Raw genomic sequence first — 24,535 nt, forward strand, 5'->3', positions numbered from 1 at the left:
AGGAAGAGTGCCTTTAAGGAGGTGCAGTAAAAAGTTAGACTTTTTGGTGACATCAAAGATGTGTGCAGAAAAGTAAAGTGTGGAGTCAAAGATGACCCCAAGGTTCTTAGCTTCGCTGGTGGGGGCAGGAGGAGGGCCAAGGGGGGTTCAGCCAGAGAGTGAGGGGAAAGGATGGAGGGGGTGTACCAATGAGGAGGATCTCAGTCTTGTTGGCGTTTAAACAAAGATCATTCACGGCACGCCAACTTTGAATGGCGATTAGGCAGTCAGAGATGGGGGAAGGAGAGGAGGCGGCCGAGGGAAGTCTGAAAATGAGTTGGGTGTCGTCAGCATAGCACTGGACAATTGAGCAGAAAATGGAAAAGCTTTTCCAGGAGCTTACCCATAAAGGGAGTAATGGAAATTGGCTGATAGTTAGCCCAACAAGAGGGATCAGCTGTGGGTTTCTTGGGGAGAGGATGCACGAGGGAGTGCTTCAGAGGGGCGGGGAAAGATCCAGAGGCAAAGGAGAGGTTGCAGAAGTCGGCAAAGGCCGGAGCAACGGTATCAATGTGGTCCTTAATAGAGCACGGATGGACCTGTCTTGAGGAGGCTTTCATAGATTGTACTTGTCTAGCGACCTCATCAGGGGAGAAAAGAGGTAAGGCAGAGAAAGAGGGAGGAGGGGTAGTTGAGGGTGGATCAACAAGCAGAGAGGGAGATGGTGTAGAGAAGCGGGGGAGGAGGAGAGTGAGGACAAGATGTCCTGTGTATTAGAGATAAAGTGTGAGGCAAGGGCATTGCAAAGAGCCTGAGAGGCGAGAAGAGGGGCGGATACTGCATCAGGGTTGGCCAGCTCCTTCCAGATTTTAAAGAGTTCGGCCGAGTTGTTAGATGTCGCAGAGATACGGGCTTGAATATGGACTCTCTTCTTGGTATGTACAGAGAGACAGTACTGCTTTTGGAGTAGGCGGTAGGCCAGTTTGTCAGAGGATGAGCAAGAGGCCCTCCATTTCCTCTCGGCCGCCCTACACTTACGTTTGAGTGTAGCAAGGTCGGAGTCAAACCAAGAATTACACTTGGTTTTGGGCTTCAAACGGATCCTCATGACAGGGGCAAGAGCATCAAGAGTATCAGAAATAGAGGAATAGAGGAGAGACAGGGCAGTGTCGGGGTGTGAATTAGCCAGAAGTGGAGGAGGGGGTGAGAAGGTGGCAGCGAAAACCTCGACTGACATACGTTTCATGTGCCGGATGTCCGAGAAGGTGGGTGGCAGTCTTGGGGTAGGCTTGGCTTGAGGGCAGGAGATGGGAAGATGAGAGGAGGCAGTGTTAATAATCTTATTTAAACTTAAATTACTCAATGATATGTTCTGCATTTAGGGCCTTATATTCATAGCCAGTTGGTGAACAAATGCAACACAATTGAGATAGCATAAAGGAAGACCACAACACTCTGACCACCACATGCTTTTATTACAATGCCTATGAGAGGTTCAAAGGATTAAGATATCTATCTGCATTTTTTAAGTTGACAAGAAGGCCAAAGAATTGAGAACCCTATGTGATTTGTGTATTTGAAGGCGAAGGCCAAAGCATTGAGAAGCCAATGTGCATTTTCTAGGAGTAAGAGAAGGCCAAAGCACATAGCAATCAAAATAAATGAATTTCATAGGAGGAGAAGCAGTCCAAACTCCATATGCATTCTTTAGCTGAAGGTGAAGGCCACAGGATGAGAGCCCCCACGTGCACTTTGCAGGCATAGGAGAAGGATAAAGAGCTGAAAATATCATGATTATTTTGTAGGAAGGGGGAAATGCCAAAGCACTGAGAACCCCAGTGTGAATTAAATTAACATGCCAAGTCTACTTCAGGATAGAACTAAGGTAGGGATAGAGGTGACGGTTGGAGGAGTAATGTATCTATTGGGCAGCAGCTTTTTCTGTTGGAGAAGCCCAGATAGGACATGGATTTCTGTTCCTGCCACAGCGGTCAGTGATAATCTGCAGACCTTTTCCTCTGGAAACAAAAGAGACACCTGTCTCAAATACATCTGGTCCATCAGGGATACAAGTAATTGTTCATACAGTAACTAAGCAAATGCAGTAGGTGCCAGAACATGGAGTCCAGGCGAAAACAGGGGAAGATGAGCTGCCACCAAGCAAGCCGTAAAAAGAAGGAGATATGACATCACCTCAGCAACAAAGAGAATAATCCACATTTGAGGACAAAGAGGTGATTCCTGAAAAATCCCCACCTCTGATTTCCTTAGAATCAGATGATAATGAATGACAGGACAACGATTATGCTCCACTCCCTGATTCAAGTTTGAAACTCCTTCACTTGGACAATACCACAGACAGAAAAGGAGAACTAGAGACATAGCAAGAGGATGCAGGCATTGAGTTTTTTCCTTCAGTTAATTTGTTTTGATGTCATAGTTCTTCGTAAGCATTTACCTGGAAGTGGAAGTAACCACCAGATCTTAGTGCATTTGTGAAGGTTTGGAATTTTGCAGTTGTTGGATGTACTCTTGGAATTTGTTCCAGAGATAATGGGCGTATACCTAGAAGGTTGTGCTGACAATTTGAGATTGTATTTTTGAGGGATTTCCAATGTGATTTTAGGGGTGCATTGTGTGATATAATTTGTTTTTAGAGCACATGAAGCTGAATTGTGGTTTTCTGCATGGAACGCTACACAGTGCTCCTTGAAGGGAAATGATCATCGATATAGAAGGCAAGTAATGCTGTTAGAATGTGCTGAAGACTTTGAGCAGCAGCCTGTCTCTGGTGTTCTGTTGCCAATAGGCAGACACTCTGAGGTAAATCATTCTGGCTTAGTCAAGGTGTGACAGGGCAATGGACATGAACATTTGAACATTGTGGGGGAAAGATAAGGAACACCAAAACACAATTAAATACTTTAGGATGGTACTCTCGATGGAGGAAGGGATTAAACATGTCCCTTGACAAATACGACATCATCTATTGTAAGCATTTTCGAACAGAAATTGGTTAAGTAGGATTCAGTGTTACTTATGATGGGGAAAATGTTCCATGTTGGGATCAGGGAAGGGTTTGTCCTCATGGATTCTGAGGACTATCAGGCTGTCATGAACATAGTTACAAGAAGTCAGGTAGTGTGTGTGTGTGTGTGTGTGTGTGTGACTAGGCAGTCCAACCTTAACAAACTGCAAGTCATTCAGAATAATTCCATCAGAGTGGCATTAAACATACCTAGAAACAACCACATCTCCAACCATAGAAGTCTTCTACATTGGCTTCCTGTTAAGCACAGAATCTCATTGAAAACACATGCCTTGACTCACAAGTGCCTGTCTAACCAGGCCCCCACTTACTTAGCCAAGCGACTCACAGCTCACACCTCCACTCGGCCTATGAGAGCTGCCCAAGCCCATAGCCTATCCCTTCCTAGATTCAAACTACAAAAAGTTGGCGTGTGAGCTCCCTGTCTTGGCCTCCAAGCTCTGGAATACCCTTCCTAATGCTATCAGAGCTGAGCCATTCTTCCAATCATTCAAGAGCAAAACCAAATCATGGCTCTCTGCACAAAACATATGAGACAACTGGCGCTCTACTCCTGATACTGCCATACTGTTACTCACTTTTGTTTTCTGCCACTTAGTATGCGTTTATAACTCCTGTTTGATTCATTGTATATATCTCCTGTACCTAACTTATTGCTCTCACATTGTCTTGCTAGCCCCCTTCACTCGCTTGACCTTATCTTTTAAGCTAGCGGTTTATTTCCCCCTGCCTGCAAATGCATTTTGCATATTATTTTGTACATTCTCTTGTCATACTGTAATCCTGCCGGCACGTACTGTAAGCTGGTTGAGCTACTCATTGTTGCCTCTTTGTATGTAACTGTAACTCTGTTCTCCTACGATTATGCACCCAGATGCCTTTGGGCCCGGGGCGCTTTATAAATAAACAAAATAAAAATACAAATAAAATTAAGCTACATTGTATCATCCTATACTCCACTTGATTAAATGCAGAACTCTCAATGATGTGTTTCATTGCTTAGAAGGAAAAAGTCATTTGCTGAGTGTATGGTAAAAGTCACCTTGGAATTGGATATGTAGTAGACTCTGATTAACGTTGTTGCATGTTTTATTGATTGCATATTGTTTTCCATTCATCTTATTCTGAACCCCAGATTTGGGTACACCGCTTGAATGTGAGGAGTGTTTTTAAATGGTTGTACCCTAGTTTTGATGAACTTGATACTGAATTATTCCACTGTTTTGGATCCCAATCAATCAATCAATCAATCAATGTATTAAATCAGATTTCTCCATTAACAATAAATAAACACACATTACAAATAATAGTATCATAAATACACACATTTTAAATGAGAACATCTACCTAAAATCACCCACCTACCTCAATGGATAAAATCATCAAATTCAGCTCCAATACCCCCCACTCACTAGTAATCTAAAGACAGACTAAAGGAGAATCAGCCTGGCCTTTCATGTCTCTTGCACGGCAGATCAAAGCAGCCCTAACACATTCACACAGGTTATAAATATAATCAGCATTGTTGCAATTAATAATACACTGGATTGCCATACCGCAATGCCGAATATGTTACTGATAAAATATGGTTTTGATAATTTCTTACGCAGATCCATGAAACACTTGCAGATCAGCAAAAAATTACATAAATCCTCCAGAGCTGCCATTTCACAAAACAACTATTAGTCGCTTCTCCCCTCCCCCATGTAATACAAACATTTAAGGGGAGCATGTTTAAATGGATCATCGGGTGGATGTCAGATCGGCTGCTCCCTATACCTTCTGTTTTATTCTCATTTATTATTTTGCTTATTTAAGGTTCTCATTTAAAAATCTTTGGCCATTCCACAGATATTCAAACATCTAGTGATGTAAAGCGTTTTATACCATTAATAGAGGGTGTTGGTGTGTTTTTGAACTCATTCCTTTTGACATTTCTTATCTATACTATTAGAATCAACCCCATTTGGAGCAGTCTCTGTATTCAGTATGTATGATATCTAAGCCAATCTCCATTAGCAGTCTAAAGGAAGCAAGGATTTGGCCATGAAAAGGAAAGTACCACATCTTCGGTTGACATTTTGGTAATGTCTGGATCACGGAAGCTGTATATCAACTCTGCAGGCAATGACTTTCAGCACCTAAAATAAATTGTCAAATTTCACACTCACAATTTGTATTCGTTTTGTGTAGGCATATCTATGAATCCCTCCCTAATTGAAAGAGCAGTTGTTTCTGTGGTCAGTACATCAAAAGAGCTGCCAAAAATTGAGGTAGCAGACACCTCTGCCTACCAGATCCTACCGAACAGCAGGCTGCACCAACTTTGTAAGATTGTTTGTGTGTTCCTTTACGGTACCTTATTCCAATTATTCGCCTTAAGCCAGTTATATGCAGCCTGACGAGACTAGACACACACTCTGCTAGCTAACAAATGATGCATTTATTACTGGGAACTCCCTACTTTTTCACTGTCGTATCTTCACAAAAAGTCTTTGGGTCTCATTACAAGTTTGCTGGTCTGGAATTAAAGTGCCATTAATTCTGTTTACCGGCATGTTTCAGGATCGTCAAACTACAAGTTTGCTAGTGCGGTGGCCTGATTTACCTGCAGCTAACAGCTGGAGGTTAGTCAGGCACCCTACTGACAAAAACAGCCGGTATTACACACACAGGTATTACCTGTGCAAGAGAAACTGGCAACCCCCTGTGAAATCCTATGGGACTCCATGGAATGGGGATTTACATGCCCTTACATGCACCTGTAATCTTCCAGTAGTTCTGGCAGATCAGGCACTGGAAATGGTATTACCGTCTCCTGGTATCCCAACGGATTTACCGGCATGATACCACCAGACGGCTAATGAGGCCCATTCTCTCCTTGACTTGTACTGGGCCATATTAAGCCTGTGGACAATCGGTACCCCAAACTGCTACACTTTAACAAGCATAGCTTGCTTTTTAGTGTTGCCACATTTGCTTGTCCACGTTTTTTTTTTACGTGAGGCCAAACCTTCAATCACTGGTACAAAAGAACAACACTTGTAAACTGCGTTTTTAACTCTCTATGCAGGAAATTACTTTAAAGGTTTAAAGCATCTTGCTATTAGTCACTTTATTGTTAACAGTGAAAGCTAACTTTCTCATAGAGGTGTCTGAAGATTTGAAAACTAGACAAAATGTCCTGAAACTTTCCAAAAGCTTTAACATATAGTACATATATCTAGAAAGTTCACTTGTTGGGTTCTTAATAAAATATATATTGCTGTTATTCAGTATTATAGTTAACCCTGATTTTGTTGCATCATTATGGTGTGGCCTGATGTGCTAAAATCCCTCACAATACCCTTCTACCCCCAGAGCAATCTCTTGAATGTCCAGAAACTGAACTCTAAATAAACAGCTCTAGAAAGGTACTGGCTCCTTACAGAAAAGGACAGGACATACACAAGATTTGAAAAATAAAAGTCAAGAAGCAATTGCAAAGGAAAGAGTAGGAAGATGTGTTTTCAGTGCAGATAAGTGCCTTAAACAGGTGAGACCTTTTGTTAATTTCCTCTACAATACATGATGAAACATATGGTGACATGGATCTAAAGATTTCTCCTTTAAAACCTATTGGCAGAACAATGCACTGGGTCTAATCATGAAGGTTTGCACGAGAGAACATCAGGAAATTCCCATGATCTGGAAGATTTTGACTGATTCTGAACCATTAAAACAGGAATCCATATGGTGATGCCTGGAGAATATTTTGTGATGTTACATCATATTGTTTTTGTAAAATGCTAAAAACCCAGAGGCATTGAAGTGTATTAAAAATTGCAGCAGATAGAATCAGGCTGGAGAAACAACCACTATCAGTGAGAAGGCCAGAATCCAGACATTGCCAGAACTGGCTAGTTTTATATAGCTTTTTAAAGTGAGAAGCTTGGTTTCTACGGATAGCTTCAGGAATGCATTTTCTGGTAAAACTATCCAGAACTGAATGGCTTTCTCCTCATGCCAATTTGGGATTAAATCTAGAGGGGACAAAGATGTTCAACGTCGATGTGCAAAGTTGTCTGGTTGTATTATGCAACTTCCTGTGTTTTGGGGATGTCCTATAAACTCCCCTGTGGGCACTTTATTCAGTTTTTGATCAGGAGCCAGTATAAATGTTTCAGAATCAGTGTGCCATGAGATCGTGCCTTGGCTGCACTATTTTGTGACACCTACAGCCTCTGGTTAGGGCTTTGGGAACTCCAATGTAGTGGGGGCCACAAGAATCCAGTTTTGTTCAAACTGTGGCTCTGGCTCTAGTTCTTAGAGGGGCCTTGCTGAGGTAAGGTTGGATCTGCTTAAATATCTATGTGCAGGAGCGAGCATTGCTAACCACTGTGTGTACTTGGGATCACATTAAGATGTGAGTTGAAAATAATTCCCAGTGTTCTAACTTTGGATAACATTGGTACAACCTGGGACCTAGCACCAAGGACATGAGATGACTGCATTTTATTGTAGACATCCAATAAGATGTATTTGGGACCAGTTTAGTTTTATTGAATGTAGGCTTAGCCAATTTCTCTGCATCTGATCTTTAACAGCTGCATTCTGTTGGTCTGGTGTTATTTGTCACAGGCAAGGACCTCAGTAAGCTTAATGAATAGCAAGTTATCATCTGCATAGCAGTGGTACCCCAGTTCCAAATTGAACCAAAGGTCATGCAGAGGTTAGGAATACACATTAAACAGTAGGGGGTAGGGCTGAGCCATCTGCACTGAATCAGTGGAGGCTTCATGGATAGTTGCTTTGCAGCAACACAGTACACTTGATCCCCTTGGTAACATTTAAACCATTTCACATCAAATTTGAGATTTACAAGCATTTGCATGAGGTCACAGCATAGGTCTAGGAATCTCCAGAAGCACTTTTAATTGGTTCTTAACGATTCCCTAATGGCGTATCAGATGCAGATCTTGGCTGCTCACGGGCATCTCCTGATTTGCTCCAGTGAACATATTTGTCAATCAGGTGCATGGTGTTGACAGCTAGGTCACCTTACCAATGTTCTTACTACGAAGCACCTAAGCATATGTTAACCCATCACGGGTCAGCGGTAGGGAGGATTTAGCTTTTACAATCAATTCTAGAAGCGGAAATATCCACGGTCGTGGACAAGGTGCTAGGGTAAGATTTTGCCAGCCTGTTGGTTACAAGTGGAATCTTCAGTGAAAGAGTCTGATGGAGCCCAAGCTTTGATACATTGAGCATGTCTTATAATGTGAAAAAACTCCAGATTTGGGGAGGTTATGTCATAATTGTCCATCAAGAAGAGGTTCAGGCAATGCCCCATGGTCGCTGTGGGAAAATATACATCATTAGTTAAATAAGCGTAAATTTGTAATTGATCTATTACACTGAAAGACAGTTCTTAGTAGATATCAGAAGCATTAACTTGATTATAAACATGTAAATATGTATGGCCTAACAATTTTGTTTTGCATCTTTACGCTGCAGGTTGTTTAAAGAGGATTTGTCATTTTTCTATTCGTGCAAAGCCATGCCATCAGGCCACTCCAACAACTCAAGCCTTCCATCTTTCATTTTAATGGCCTTTTCTGGAAATAATATGGGACACATCTGGATGTCCATTCCTTTGTGTGTGTTGTATCTCCTGTCTGGTATTGGGAATGGCCTTTTTTTATTCATCATTAAAACAGACAGCCAGCTCGGTGAACCCATGTACATGTTCCTCTCGATGCTCGCAGCCACTGATCTGTGCATGACTCTGGCTACACTCCCCACAGTGCTAAGTGTCCTCTGGTTTGACTTTAGATATATCCACGTGTATTCCTGCCTGACCCAGATGTTCTGCATCCACACCATGTCCTTAATGGGATCCGCCATTTTGCTGGCAATGTCCTTTGATCGCTACTTGGCCATATGTAACCCTCTGAGGTACACATCCATTTTACGCCCACTAACAGCAAAAATAGGGCTGGTGGCTATCGCGAGAGCAGTGTGTCTAGAATTGCCATTACCAATTTTGCTCAGTAGGCTTCCGTTCTGTGAAAACAAGAATCTCACCTTTCCTTTCTGCTTCCATTCTGATGTTATGAATCTTGCCTGTGCAGACACGTCTATAAATAGCATGTATGGCCTGGTTCTAGTCCTGTCCACCTACTTGGTAGACTCAATATTTATTCTCATTTCCTATTTCATGATTCTACGGACGGTCTTAGGCATTGCATCCAAGGAGGAACGCCTGAAGACACTCAGCACCTGTGTGTCCCACATTTGTGTTGTGCTGATGTTTTACATCCCATCAATTGGCCTGGCTGTTGTGCAGAGGTATTCGCAGAATACCTCACCTCTTCTGGTTGTTCTCATGGGTCTTGCCTTCCTTTGTATACCACCAGCGCTAAATCCAATTATATACAGCATGAAGACCAAGAAGATCCAGTACGCCCTCCGCAAACACCTCTGTGTGGAGAGGAGGCACATGTGAAGGACTGACCATAAGGTGGTGTTTGATAACATCAATGCCATGATTTCATTGGCACTTGAAAAGTAAACATAATGTGTCCAAGCACAGTACCATTCTGTAGTCCTTGGTGACACAGGAACATTGTTCTTCACCTCCAGGATGTAGTTCCTACCACTTATGTGTTGTAGCACTATTCTAACATGTCAACCACTAGTAATGGAAATTATATTTATGTTGCGTTATGACATAGTGTACTGCATTGTTTTATGATATGTTATTGGGTTGTATACAGAGCACTACTGCCACTTGCATGGTATCTTTAAGTTAGGGAATCTGCAAGAACGAAGGTTTGGGTAATAGGGACAGAGGAACTCAGAAATATGTTTTCATTGTTTTGTTCATTTATATCTCACTTAATACCAATGAGTGGTTTCTAAGCAGTGGATTGGGATTGGAACCTGTGTTGCTCTGCGTTTTCTTGCTTCCAAGACAAATGTGTTGCCCCTGAGTTGTCTGCCTTCCCCGGTGTGGGGGAAGCTCTCTGGAGAGGAATATGTTTAGGTGATTTATATCAGGGGCCCGTGAGATATGTGTATCTAGAAGGTCGTCTACTGTGCCCTAGTGCTGGACTGGTTGGGCTGGGACTGTGTTATACCAGCTGATGGCCAACATTCTCATTGTTTTAGTGTGTATTGAAGGGGGAGTTCAACTTCATGCGTGAGTGTCTCAGTAGATGGACGTAGTGTATGCTGAGAAATGGGGATTTGAGCGGGTTAGTGAGAGATGCAGTCAAAGAATTATAGCAAAAGTCCAAATGGGGATAGTTCCAGGGGGAAATCACAGTGTAGGGAACACCTAAGAGCACATTGCAATGGCAATACCTTTGAGACAAATTACAATGGGTTGTTCCTGGATGTAAATTTACAATGAAGAACACCTGGAAGCACAATCACCCTGGGAACACCAAGGATCAAAGTCACAACTGGAAAACCTAGCAGCAACACCACAGTGGATGCATGAGGCAGCAGGATCAGGAGTGATGGACTCTTGGCCAATGCCCTTACCTAACGAGTGTTTCATTAGATCCTGGCATGGACTGTGCCTAAGTTATCACACTGTTTTCTAGGTGTGGAATCTGTCCATTGTTTAATGCGTAGTGACAAAACATTCTGTTGATGTTCTCTTAAGTACAATGTATTTACCAGGCAGTATTATATTTGGGGATCACCCAATTTTTACCCTATGTTATAATTCATAAAACGCTATAATTAACATCAACATTTAAGAAGTCGGCCAGAAGCATAATTGTTTGTACAAAAATGTGCTTTTTCATTTCATTGCACATTAAAAAGTTGGGTTTTGTATTCATACAATAGCCATAAAGGGACTTCTGGTGTTAGGGATATTAATATTAGATTGCTATTGAATGCATAACTAGAGTAGGGGGGTTGATGAATGTTTCTTTTCCCCCAACAATTCTTTAATAATATTTTATTTGGATGATTCTCAAACAAACCGAATCTCGGTGCAAGTACTGATGCCCACACAAGTGCAATTTGTTTAAGTTCATTGCATCGGGGCGCCACACAAAGACAGGTACTAAGGACCAACGAGTAACAGAAACATAAAGAACAGGACACTTGGCAAACCAAGACAAAGAATCTGTCGCTGAATTGGGTCGTCAACTTTCATTTGAATAAGAAGGTTTTCAATGTCTTTCTGAATTTAACATGATTGGGCTCCAATCTCAAGTTTAGGGGTAGTTTGTTCCAACTGGCGGCTGCCCGGGTGGTAAATGCTCTGCCAAGGCCATTTGCTTTCTTATGTGGGTTAATTACAATGAACCCTTGGGCCTCAGATCTCAGTTATGAAGCCTGCCTCCTATGACACGCTGTGCTGCCCCTTGATTTGACTCCTTCCACCTAGAGCTGTAACTCTCTCCCGCCACGTAGCCTGAACACCAACACCAATCTCAAAAATGCACACAAACAGATGCTCTTCACCAATGAAGGCACTCCTGCTCTGACACCCCTTCATTATCCCTACCTGTAACCTCCCCAAACCTACAAAATTGTACAGAATAGTTGACTTATCCGTATGATCATCCTGTCAGTGAATTAATGTACACTTACTACTCTGTCTTTTGGACCTCCTGGGCGGGTGAAAACTCCGATTTTGTTTTTGTCGGGTGAAAGCCCATCGACTTACATGGGCGTGTAAGGGGCTTGGTGGTTAAGAGAGGTATGTGTTAGTATGCACTGTCCCACTTTTCATGTTCCTATAGTCTGTCCTTACCAACAGGATGATGAGTCATTTATGTTTCATTCATTGATAGTGTCGTTGGTGGTGGGCTCAACCACCTGGTAACCAAGGACAGCAAATTCTATTACCAAGGATAGTGGCGCCATTACCAGCCAGTTACCAGCCAGTGCACCAAGGCGATTATTGACGTAACAATAGTCTCCAATGTACATAGTTCTGGTTACCAGTGCTTCCGTGATCTCATACTATTCTGCATAGAACACTTCCCTTGGTAGCAATTAGACTGTAGAAACATTGCAATTTTATTGTAAGACATGAATGAGTTGAAATGCTGGCAAAAGAGAGAGAGCTGCAGCCTTACGTGAGTTACTGAATAAAACTTCACCAACCCATTCAGTTGTGTGGACATTCACTTGGAATATAATTCTGGCGAGGAGGATTGACCTTTGCCTGGGCTGCAGCTGATCAAGGTCTGGTGAACACCCCTGGCAACCCGGGGTACATGCCATCCACATGTAAATGAGACAAAAGAGTGGCCAGTGACCCCGACACCTACGTGATTCGTGAGTGTGTCACGGTCTCAACGCCCGGCATAAAGGTGAGTGCCTGAAATTCACTGAGTTTGGGGAACCGGGTGAACGCGAGCGATTAAGGCTCATTGCGTCTCAGAAAGTGAAGCCCTGCTGATGATATGTGCATTGTTTATGCAGTGCAAGTGATTAGGAATACACGGTTACAAAACGCAGTCCATTTAAGCAAATGGAAGACATCTAGTTATTGATGCACCATTGTTCTGTTGAATAACTACAATTATTTATTTTTGGTTTACATGAAACATTACACACAAAACTATTTTATGGACAGAGAAATAAACGAACAAAGTCTGCTAAAAACATAACAGGATTAAGCATCATGACAACAACTCATACCCTTTACAATTTACAGTATACCTAAAGAAATAAAAACAGAAAAAAGAAATCAGTTTCATTCAAATAAAGTGTTCATGTGTACTAAACTTAAGTCCATTGTCTTTGCTTCCTACTATATACAAACAAGATCAATTCATTCAGGAAGCACACCAATGCAATCATTAGGGAATTGTTCTCACCCCCACATCAGTCTTGCCCATAAAAATTCCTGCCCGTAATCAGTTTTTAAAGCTTTCCCTTTCTTTTGGAAAGGAAACTGCCCAAATTGTGCTTATGGCAGGACACTCTAGAATCCAGTGTCCATGCGTCTCGATAGTTGACATAGACTTACAGAAGCGACAGTTTAATTCTCTCCCTTCCAATGCAGAAACGGCCCAATGTTTAGTCCTTTCCTTGGTATGGATTTGGTTCAATCTGAAGCACAGGTAGATGTTCCTTGACTTTTTACAAGGAAAGCCCGTCAGATATGCAGACAATTGGCCCCTCGTATGTGGAAACCTTGCATGCTCCTGATAGGATGAGTACGAAGACATGGAATCAAGTGTCAAACTCCAGTCTTCCCTTAAGAGTTTGTTCTTAGTAGCATATGGATTACCTGTGAGTTCTAACTCCGAAGAGTCAATTCCTTCTAACAAGTCATGCATGGTGTCAGCATACAAAAAAAACGATTTTACTGAATGTTCTACCCACATCTGATGCAAATCAGTATGCAAAGAATTCGTCGAGGGAGCCAATATTCTGGAATATATCAACAACTGTTGCCAGTGAAATTGGGCCTGCAGCGAGATTAGATTCAATTCATGGCATAAAATGGAATTTGGAATGGCTGATGAGAGACGCAGAACATTCTTCCAAATTAGGACCTGCAGGGGATCAAAGTATGGGCCCAGATTTGCGGCCACCATACATAGCCAATATAATATTAAGGGCTCAACCTTGCCCAAATAATAGTTAAGTGCAGCAATAATGGAAAATCCACAGTTGCCCGAAGATCCTCTTCATATGAGCAGAAAGAGGTGTGTTCTTAGTCTTCAGGGCTGCCTTACACATAGCCACAGAGGAAACATTTGTCAAATTGTAACCTAGATATCGAATAGAGGCCACTAGCTCAACCAAATCGGTTCCCATACTTCACCAAATAGTTTAAGGCTTGATTTGTTAAGAGAAAATCACCACCTTCGATTTGCCACCCTTTTCAACTAAATTTTTACTAGCGGCGTACAAATAAAAGATGTTAAGCTTCTGTTGAAGGCCACTGGCAGTCCTAGCAAATAATATAATATCATCTGCAACAGCCAACCAATGGATCTTCAGGTGGCCCAGCTTGACTGGAATTAGATTGTGTAAACAATGTAGGTCGTCCATGTCGGATAGATAGATGTTAAAGAGCGTGGGGGCCAGAATACAACCCTGTCTAAGACCCAAATGGACAGATTTCAGCCTGCTCAATGTTCTTCCTTATTGATTCAAATTCTCAAAGTGGAATTGCGTTGGAAGCGCGCAATAAGCTAGCAAAGCTTCAAATGGAACCTTTAATCTAATCAGTTAGGCCCAAAGATGTCCACGGACTACACAGTCGAATCCTGATGACATATCCAAAAATGCCATGTAGATGTTGCCCCCATCGTCGCTCTTGATTTTTTGCAATAGATGTTTCAATACCGTAGCATTTAGGGAGGTGCCAATATGTGTGCGGAAGCCCACCTGAAAGCAAGATAAGATGTCTAATTTTGACAGACAGGTGTTAAGGTCTCTCAGCAACAAGATGGCAAATATTTTACTAACCACATCTAACAGGGCAATAGGCCTATAATTGGCAGGGTCAGAAGGATCACCCTTCTTATAAATAGGGATGATAACAGAGTGGGGCCAGCACTATATAAGGTCAAAGTTAGGTTTAAGGAAGTAAGCCCAGGCAACTGGATCTTTCCTTAGGACAAATGGAGGGAGACCATCCAGGCCGGGGACCCTAAAAGGTTTCAGTTTATTAATGACCCACCATAGATCTTCAATGTCCATGGGACGATCCCCAGCTGCAGCCTTGCCTCCAGCATGATCGGCCAAATTGGCAAATTTGTTCGGAATAGAAGATTTCCTAGAAAGAAAACGCACCCAAGATTGTTTCTCAATGATATCTCCTCTTTGTTATTAATGCACACTCAGAATTGTCTAGAATTAGACTTTAGTAGGGTCCTTAATATGGACTGATTATCTCTAAGATATAATTGGAGCGGAGCGAGAGGGAGAGCAGTCTTCTGCAGTCTGTCTACGCTGTCTACGCTGCCTGAAGTGCTTTAAACCTGCCATTCTTCGCGGAGCGGTGAGCGGAGCGAGAGCAGAGGGAGAGCAGTCTTCTGCAGTCTGTCTACGCTGTCTACGCTGCCTGAAGTGCTTTAAACCTGCCATTCTTCGCGGAGCGGTGAGCGGAGCGAGAGCAGAGGGAGAGCAGTCTTCTGCAGTCCGCTGCTGACAGCGGAGGACAATGGAGGGGAAAGAGGTGAGAGAGACATTTAACCAGACTGAAATATCGGAGTTTCAGTCTCACCAGTCACACCAACTCATAAATTCGATAAACCCCTCCCCCCAGGAACAATTCCCTAGAATTCTACGAAGTTCCCTGAAATCAACAAAAAGCAATATTACAAATCTGAAATCAACGCTACCTATTCCAAAACACCAGCGACTGCCACCAAAAGCAATAGTCGTCTCTCCCGTTTCTAAAACTTTAACAAATGCAGCGAATATTATTTTTTCGCCGATCCAAGCTTCAGCGACCACAGGGGCCGGTGAACAAAGACCTGAATATATGGCCGGATTTGAAGCAAGACTTCCAAGTACCTCGAACTTCTACTCTGAATCAATAGATTCGCAATCAATCCCCCTGACGGACACGTCTGTAAACGTCTCGGAAAATTCAGACTCAGAAGGGGACCCAAAAAACAGACCAATGGAATTACAGGGTCATTTCACTGATTCAAACAAAACCAAAAATATGTTACCAGCTATACCTGTATCCCCAGTTTTTCCAGCGACACGGACCTGCAGGGGGGGACCCCACGACGCATCGTTTTCTGATGGATTACAGCTGCTTCTACCTCCTCACGCCGGTAATTGTAATCAGCCCCCTGCCCGACAGGCTCTGCCTTCCCGTTTCGGAATCGAGACGAGTGGTGCTTTGGGTTCTTCCGTCGGAGGACGGGCGACCATGGCACCTGTGCATCCAGCCCCAGGCAGGAGGAGGGTCACCGCGGGAAATAGCATGACCGCTACCCACGCGGTGGATTCTCTGGGAAACCAGGACGCGAGTGTGGAGAGTGTGGAGAAAATCACGAGTACAGAGCCCGCCCAGGACGATGTCGTCTCATTGCCGGTACCAAGGGGCCATACCAAGGAACTTACAACAGACACAGTTTTCAATACAAACTCAACGTCAAGTACGGTGGCGGCCCAGTACCATGCCTCCCAAGATACTTTCCTGAATAAAACAAATCCTCACTTGATCCCCCAAGAAAGAGCCGGTGATAAATGTCCGACACAGGGAACCGTGGTTGTAGAGGAGGTGTCGGTATGCGGATCCCCAAAGAACTTGCCCATCCATCAAAGCAATTCATGCGTAGTGCTGCTCATGGACTCACTTTTGGACTCGACGAGCGTCCAAGTGGAGAAAACCACGATATCAGAACCACAATCTAACCTCTTACAGGAACCTTCAAAACAAACCCAAAAGAGAAAGAGAACATACCCCTCAAATGTCAAACTAAAAGGACATAGAGCTAGGAAAACAGGAAAGTCAACCTTACCGTCCCCTCTTCTGTCAAGTGCCCTGAAAGACTTTATAAACAAACAATTTAAAAAAAAACTAGAGCAACCAAAAGAATTATCAGACGCTGAAATACTAGAGGCAATTCAAGATTTACCACCGATGAGCAAATCACGGAAATTAACCAACGAAATGCCGGGTCTGCCAAATCAGGCACAGATACAAATAGCTGAAAGCATCCAATCGAGGGGGGGAAAAGAAGTCCTGGAACCCCCAAGAAACGAACAGCTAGCTGAAAAGCGTGAACCATGTAAACAATTTAGGATCGACTCGAACAGTGAAAGAGGTGAAAATCTAAAAACCATCAACCCAGAGGAGGTCACTCGTTTACCTATGGATAAACCACGCTTGTCGGAGGTCAATCCGAAAGGGGCTTCTAAACCATCTAGCCCCAAAACCCTCGAACGGGACTTACAAACTTCGTCCACACCTATAAAACTCCCAGACCGACAATCCAGTCCATACGTGATGTCTCCAGACATCTGTCCCCTGCCAGATTGCCGGTCTTCAGATGTGGAGACCTTTAATCCCGACGCTCTCCCGTATGTGACAAACCAAGCATCCCAACAAACATCTCACCTTAGATCTCCTCCAAAAAATCGAAGACTGAGTGAAATTGCGACTCCAGGAAATAAAGATTCTCCATCAAAAAAAACAGACCTCCCAATCATCATGTCAGCTATCACCATTGCTTTGGCACCTTTTTGTAAGCTTTATGAAGCAATTAATGACTCACTAAAAGACAGCACGGTCTTAACCGCAATGATGCATAGCAAGCTGATTTTTGTTGAAGGTTTCATCACAGCACTAGACAAAAAAAATAAAGACCATATCGACACTTGGAACGAAAAGCTGAGCAGGATAGAAGACGTTTTGTCTCGTTTAAAACAAGCCTCCCCAGCTACAGTGGACAAGGAATCTCAGACTGATGGGCAATCTGTGCTTAGAGATCTGGCACCGGTCTTTATTAGAAAACCAGAAGAGCTTCCTCAAACCACCACAACAGTGTCTGGCAAACAGAAAATGAGTGAAACACTAAAACCAGTAACACCTGCAACTAAAAGTAAACCACTATTGAAAATCGGAAAGAGGAACGAACCGAGAAAAAGTGGGGACCAAACAATTTCGGCTCTGGATCCACTGATGGTAAAGAGAAGCAAACAAACAGATCGAGCAAAAGAAATTACGACGCTACCTGAGTCAACTGAAAGCGCAAACAACTCAATAATCTGTACGTCTTCCTCTCCGAGATCGGTAGAAGAATTTATACTAGAGAGCTCACTAATGGACGTAAGCCAACACCTAGATGAAACAAAGATGATTTCAATGAACTCTACGGCCACGAAAGGTGTCCAGGTTCAAAAAATCAAGCCTACTGATGTTTCTAATGCTCGGATACAAGAAAAGAAACCTACTGAAAAAGCACCGGCAAAAAAAAAAAACCCTAAAGAAATAGACCTCACCGGTGTTCCGGTTTCGACAATCCGCAACATCCCAAAACAATCTACAGACTCAGTCCCTGACTCTTCTCGGAAAAAGAGTCCACTGAAAAACAGCAGAGACGATCGTGCGAGACAGAGTGGTCCTTCTCTATCAAAGACGCGTCTCTTTAAGATTGAGCAAACATCCTCAGCGGACCAGTATATGGTCCTAAATCGCAATATGGTGCTGAAGATACTTAAAAAGACTAAAACTCTGCAAAACTTAAAATCAGACGATTTCGCACTAATTGAACCCTACCATAGTAAGAAACTAGCAAAGGCGTACTTGCATATTAAACAACGAGCTTTGAAAGACCTCTCTCAAGATGCCTATCTGGAATTAGAACACCTAGGGTTCAGTTTATTCGAGATCCCGACGTCGATCCAGAAAGACTCGTCAAGATACCCACATAGGACCTCCCCAAAAAGGAACTATAGGTTCAAATCTAGAACCGAAGACCTATATAGACCTGGAAGAGGAGACCAAAGTCCACAAACTCGAGCCCAGTGGCCGAATAAGTCAAGAAGAGACGAAAGATTTGATCATAGACAAGAGAGGAGACAAAACTATAAATCGGCTCGAGACACAGAACAAGCCTCATCAGAACGCTTGTGTGACCAGGAAAGGAGATCACTATGGACTGAGTCTCCATTAGGAAAAAAAACAACCAATCGAACCCACCATGAAACAGAAAACGAAACAAAGAAGAGTAAATGGAGCTGGTTCCGCAATATTTTAACGCCAGGGCAAGCAAAATAGCAATCACTAAGGGATGCAAAGCCAATGATACCAGCATCCCATTCGTCTGCAACAACTCCAATAAGTAACACTTTAAGTATAGCATCTTGGAACACTAGGGGACATGTACACCTTACCAACTCCGAGAGCCACGATCTCAGCGGGTATGACATCATCTGCCTTCAAGAGACTTGGCTGTGCGAAAAACCGACACTCGATGGCTATTCTATTGAAATATCACCGGCACACAAGGGACCACTTGGCCGCCCTTCATCGGGTCTACTTACAGCAACTAGGATTGGTTCTGGGGTAGCAATTATGAAGGTGATAAAGAGGACATACGAAATGCTGGCAGTCCTAACTGTATGGAATTCAAGAACATCCAAGACAAAGCCAGAATCACAAGAGCTGGTAGCAATAATAAATGTGTACTGGAACCCCCAAAAGACTTCAACAGTGAATATGTGTGAAGAAGTAATAAATACAATCGACGAAATCTCTATCAACTACAAATCTCCCAACATTATGATCTGTGGTGACCTAAACTCCAACTGCGCAACGTCCAGTTCAATTGAAAGAAATCGATCTACCAATTCAACCACGCTAAACAGGGGTCTGGCCTGGAACAGAACCATGAAATCTCGCAACCTACATAACGCGGCTTCAATGTCGACTTCGGAGTCTTTGCTACCGACATGGGAACGGGTTGGATCCTCGGCAACTCTTGATTACATTTTCGTCTCTGACTCTCTACACTGCAACATTGTCTCTTTTGATATCATCAAAACAACGCACAGTGACCATAATTTATTACATCTCAAATGTAAACATCAGAAGACTCCTTCGCAATTCTATGTGTCTGAAATTGAGACAAATGCACAACACACCCGTTTTCGAATGATTGCTTCGGATGTCTCCAAGCTAAATGACCAGTTCACAATTCAAACTTCAAATCCTACAGTGCAAGACGATGTGGCCAGATCAAGCTACATCCCTCTTCTCTTGGCCTTTAAAAAACCAAGGAAAACCACGAATATGATGTTCGTCGAGCATACTCACGAATACAATGCAACTCTGGTCGCAAAACGCAGAACATTAAGAAGACTAAGAAGGAAAGCAAAAAGTGTCAATTTACCATCTCTGTGGGAAACTCTAAAAACAGAAACCAGAGACTACAAACAATGGTTGAAAAATTCAAGGAATCTCTTATATCAAGCTGACGCTGAACAGATGCTGAAAGCATTAGCTAACAAAAAATCTCGCGACTTCTGGGCACTGATAAATAAATCAAACAAGATCTCAAAATCACACATGATAAATCCAGTTTCAGAAGAAAACTGGATCACACACTTCTCAAATCTATTCAAAGAACCAGAAGAAAATAAGGAGGTTTTCATCAGAGAAGAAGACTCATCATGGGTGGACCTGACAGATGTGAGAGATATCAACAACTTAATAATGAAACTAAATTCATCAAGAGCAGCCGGACCGGACGGCCTGGCAAACTGTGACCTAAAGCAACATCCAGTCGAGTGGTCGAAACTTATAAGCACGATCTTTAAATTCTGTATGGCAAAAAGAACATTACCAGAATCATGGTCTCAAGCGTTGATCGTTCCCATTTATAAAAAAGGCCCCAGAGACGATCCTGTGAATTATAGGCCAATAGCTCTTCTGGACGTTATCGGGAAGATTTTTGCCTCTTCCCTTTTATGTCACTTCCGGAAATGGGCGATCTCAGCAAATTGTTATGATCCTCTACAGACTGGCTTTCAGAAAAATGCAAGTACCAGTGCAAACATCATGTGTTTGACGATACTTAAAGAAAAAGCTCTGACAGGTGGCCCTAGAGTATTCCTTGCTTTTGTTGATCTATCTCAAGCGTTCGATCGAGTGGATAGGCAGAAACTCTGGGCGAAATTGAAGACATGGGACTGTCCGAATACAATCTTAGAGCCCATAGTCAGTCTCCATAGAGATACCTCCATCAGAGTCCGCCTAAACAACGCTGGCCTCACCTCGAAACACATCCAAACATGTCGAGGGGTAAAGCAAGGTTGCCCCCTGGCCCCAGCCTTGTTTATATCATTCTTGGGAGATTTTAAAGAAGGCCAAAACAAGATCAGATCTTTTCCTCCCAAAATAGGTGCGACTCATATTCCAAGACTGCTGTATGCAGACGATTTAATCCTACTTGATTTGACTCAGGTTGGTCTCCAACGTCAACTGGATAATTTATCATCATACATTCAAGAAAACAACTTGGAGATCAACAAATCCAAAACGAAGATAATGATTCTACAAAAAAGGGCTTTCAAAAAAAAGGAGCGTTTCCACTGGCATCTGAACGAGAAACAAATTGAAGTGGTGGATTCGTTCAAGTACCTGGGAGTGTTCGTGGATAGCTCGAAGAAAGCAAGCAGTATGCAAGTAAATCTATGGTCAAAAACCAAAAGTCTGACAGCGCAGCTGAAAATGGTTGACCGAAAATACGGAAAGTTCTCCCTCCAACCGGCCATAAATTACTACAAGGCAAAGATTGTTCCATCTCTGACTTATGGCATGGACGCCATACCATCCATTCCACCTCTAATTTGGCAAAAACTGGAAGGTTACATATGGAGAGCCGTCCTGGGTCTACCAAACTCAACTCCGATCGCCCCAATCAGGCGAGAACTTGGCCTTCTGTCATTGAAGGCAGTTGTGGACCATAGCTCTCTTCAGTTATATAGGAAAATGATCCACCCCGAAAGTTTGGAAATCTATCAAATAATGGCATCAGAACTGGAAACGGGATCTAATCAAACTATGAATAAGTGGGCTGAGGACCAAAAACAAAAATTACATCAAATTGCGTGTACAGAAGCAGAACTGAAAGATAACCCATCCAGGATAAAAACAAAACTGGAATGTTGGGACTGGATTAATACCATTGAGTCAGTATCATCTTGTAAACTTCTTGACCACCTTCCAATGAATACCAACAAATTAAAAGAACCGATGGTGTACTGTAAGAAATATCCCGACAAATTACTGATGAGAACTTTTCTAAAAGCCCGTCTAAATGTTTTACCGACTGGAGAAATTTTAGCGATTAGAGCAGACTCGGAGAAAACAAACTGTAGATTATGTACTAATCCCGAGGTCACTGAATCAATAAAACATCTGCTGATGTGTTGTCCTGCTCTTCACCAGGCGAGGATTGCATATTTCTCTGCCTTGACGACAACCTCCTTTGCAGGGAATGAAGATACTTGGTGGAAACGCCTGATAACGGGCGAAAAGACTCAATGGCATACGGCTGCCGCAAAACTTTTAAACTTGGCCCTGGAAAGAATAAAGGCGATTTCGGAGGCTGGCGCATGATTAGACCCACACTGAATCAACCTGCCAGGCTTCCATCATTTAGTACTTATCTAGTAAAACTAGAAATGGACTCCCTTCAGTTGGACTGAAAAACGCCCTTGTAAAAATCTGTTGTTTATATGATTAAATACAAGTAAATAAAAAAAAAAAAAAAAAAAAAAAAAATAAAAAAAAAAAAAAAAAAAAAAAAAAAATAATTGAGATTTTAGAGATTTAACAAAGTTCCTATGCCTTTGGTAAGCCAGTTTCTTGGCAGTTACATAGTCTTCCACAAAAAGTTCCTTCATGCATGCAGACTTGATATTGTTCCGTTGTTGGGCCCTGGACTGTTTTATCCTTAAATCAAGCTGATGAAAATTAGGATTATTGCTAGATCGAGTGCCAGCCTGAGAGGAAACCTCACTAATGCACTCATTGATAGAAACGCCCAAGCGTTTGACGTCAATGCCTTGTATGCGCCCCCTCAAAGGAGAGATCTCATCATACCCCTTCATCACAGAGTTGAAAAGAAGCTTGGTTAGTTTGTTGTAGGTTAACCTATCCCAGCAACAAGCCAGACAATTCCTGTCTGGCAGTACTGGGACCAATACAGGCTGTACTTTGTGATTCCCAACGGACATTTTCCACGTAAATCTAATGATCAAAGGATCTCCCACGAGTGGGTCACAAAGGACAGATTGCTACTCATTGAGGCTAAAGTAGAGTTGACAAAAAAGTAATCACTGTTCTAGTAGGAATTAGAAAATGCAGATCCCAGTCATACATGAAAGCATCCCATATCATTCCCCATGTAACATTCTGGTTGGATACACGTGGGGTGCACAAGATTTGATTGCACTCATTGCCCTAGCCACAATAGACATTAAAGTCCATTCCTACAATGATTGCAGGTTGATTACCTTTCCGACAACCATGTGTCCAATATGGAGGATAGAGACTCAAAAAACTCATGTATGGCGTGTTTAACGGGATTCCAATATATATTGAATAATAGTAATTCCCCTGCATTGTTCGGCGGGGAGACCTTGACAGCAAGAATGCCCTCCCCAAGAAACCACAGAGAAGAACTCATATTTAGGCTAATGTTAATTGCAATCAACTGACCCCCACTAGAACGACCTTAGCCGAATGGTTGAAAAGTTGAAAACCGCTGCAGAAAAAAGTTCTCAGTAGACATAGTTTCTGGTAAGAACAAAATATTTCATTTTTGTAGAAGATCAGAGCCATTCCACAATTTCCAGAAATTTGAAAAGCCACAGGCATTACAAGACAGAACATCAGTTTCTAACAGGCTAGAGTTGATTCAAGCCTTGGGTAAGAGTCGCAAAGGTTTTAATGGCAGACTCTAACCATGACCAATCTTGGAAGCATATGCAGGCACCAAAGAATGGCCAGCCACAGTGTCTGGAATGACTGATGAATGTGGAGTGACAACGGTGGGAATTATAAACTGTTTTACTACATCACTAGAGTTGAGTTCACACAAGACCTACCCAAGACCACGAAAGGTAGCCCTTTGATCCCAAACCAGTTTTGCCACAATTTCAGAATGGAAATAAGAGACCATACAATTGTTGTTCACCACCAGAAGAGAGATGAACTCAATGTCCCCAGAATGTAAAGATCTTAACTGGGGAGTCAAGGAAAATATGTCCAAAATCTTTGATCGATTCAGCCGAATCGAACCATGCGTGTGTAAGTTTGTCTCCCAACCCAAGGTTTTGGTGGAACATGGGGCCAGTTGCTCCAAGGAAGAAGTCAAATTGCCAGCAGAGAGATTCATTTTTGGTTGTGGTCGTATAGAAGACGTGCTGGAGAAACCTGTGGGGGAACGACAAGCAGAACGGGCCTCAGATGGTTCAGTGGACCTTACAAGATGATTACTGGGCATCTGGGGCAAGTGACCTCCTGTTGCCTGTTGAACATCCATGTTTGACAATAGGCTGCTCCCTGTTACTGAGGCAGGGATAGAAACAATGGTCGCTGTCAATTTTCTAGACTAGGAAGGTCAAAAAGATGTAATTTTTGCTTGTTCTCCTCTAACTACAATTATACTGCAAGCCTCACCTCTGAAGAAAACAAGGACACATAAGAAGCTGAACAAAGGCAGCATCCCATCAAAAACTGTGAATATAGTAGAACATCAGCATTATGGCAAATATACTAGGTCTGGTGATCTTCATTCAACAGGGATGTGGTGAACCAATAATCAAATGGAGGGAAAGGAAAAAAGATTTCTTAAAATTCACCCTGGCAGTATATGGTCCGAACTATTCAGTGAACAGGAAAGATGCCTTGTTGTTTCACTGTCTTGGACATGACAGCCAGGAAGTGATACAAAGGTTACCAGACCCACCAAAAGAAGAAGGTCACATGCTCAATGCATTTGATATCAGCATTTTGAAATTAGACAAACATTTTGAAGTCAAAGAAAATAAGAT

The 24,535-nt window shown here is 42.6% G+C and overlaps 1 protein-coding gene across 1 annotated transcript in view; it reads left to right on the plus strand.

Annotated features, from left to right (window-relative positions):
• Nucleotides 1–16,167, plus strand: part of LOC138528122 (olfactory receptor 51G2-like) — a 53,298-nt gene extending 37,131 nt beyond the window's left edge. Inside the window, exons 3-4 of the mRNA XM_069639575.1 lie at nucleotides 8,528–9,472; nucleotides 15,987–16,167. Coding sequence (XP_069495676.1) covers nucleotides 8,528–9,472; nucleotides 15,987–16,167 — 1,126 coding nt within the window. The remainder of the gene's footprint in view (nucleotides 1–8,527; nucleotides 9,473–15,986) is intronic.
• Nucleotides 16,168–24,535: the final 8,368 nt, after the last annotated feature.

This window comes from Ambystoma mexicanum, chromosome 7q (genome assembly GCF_040938575.1).
Source record: "Ambystoma mexicanum isolate Mex_15411 chromosome 7q, UKY_AmexF1_1, whole genome shotgun sequence".
Classification (NCBI taxonomy): domain Eukaryota; kingdom Metazoa; phylum Chordata; class Amphibia; order Caudata; family Ambystomatidae; genus Ambystoma; species Ambystoma mexicanum.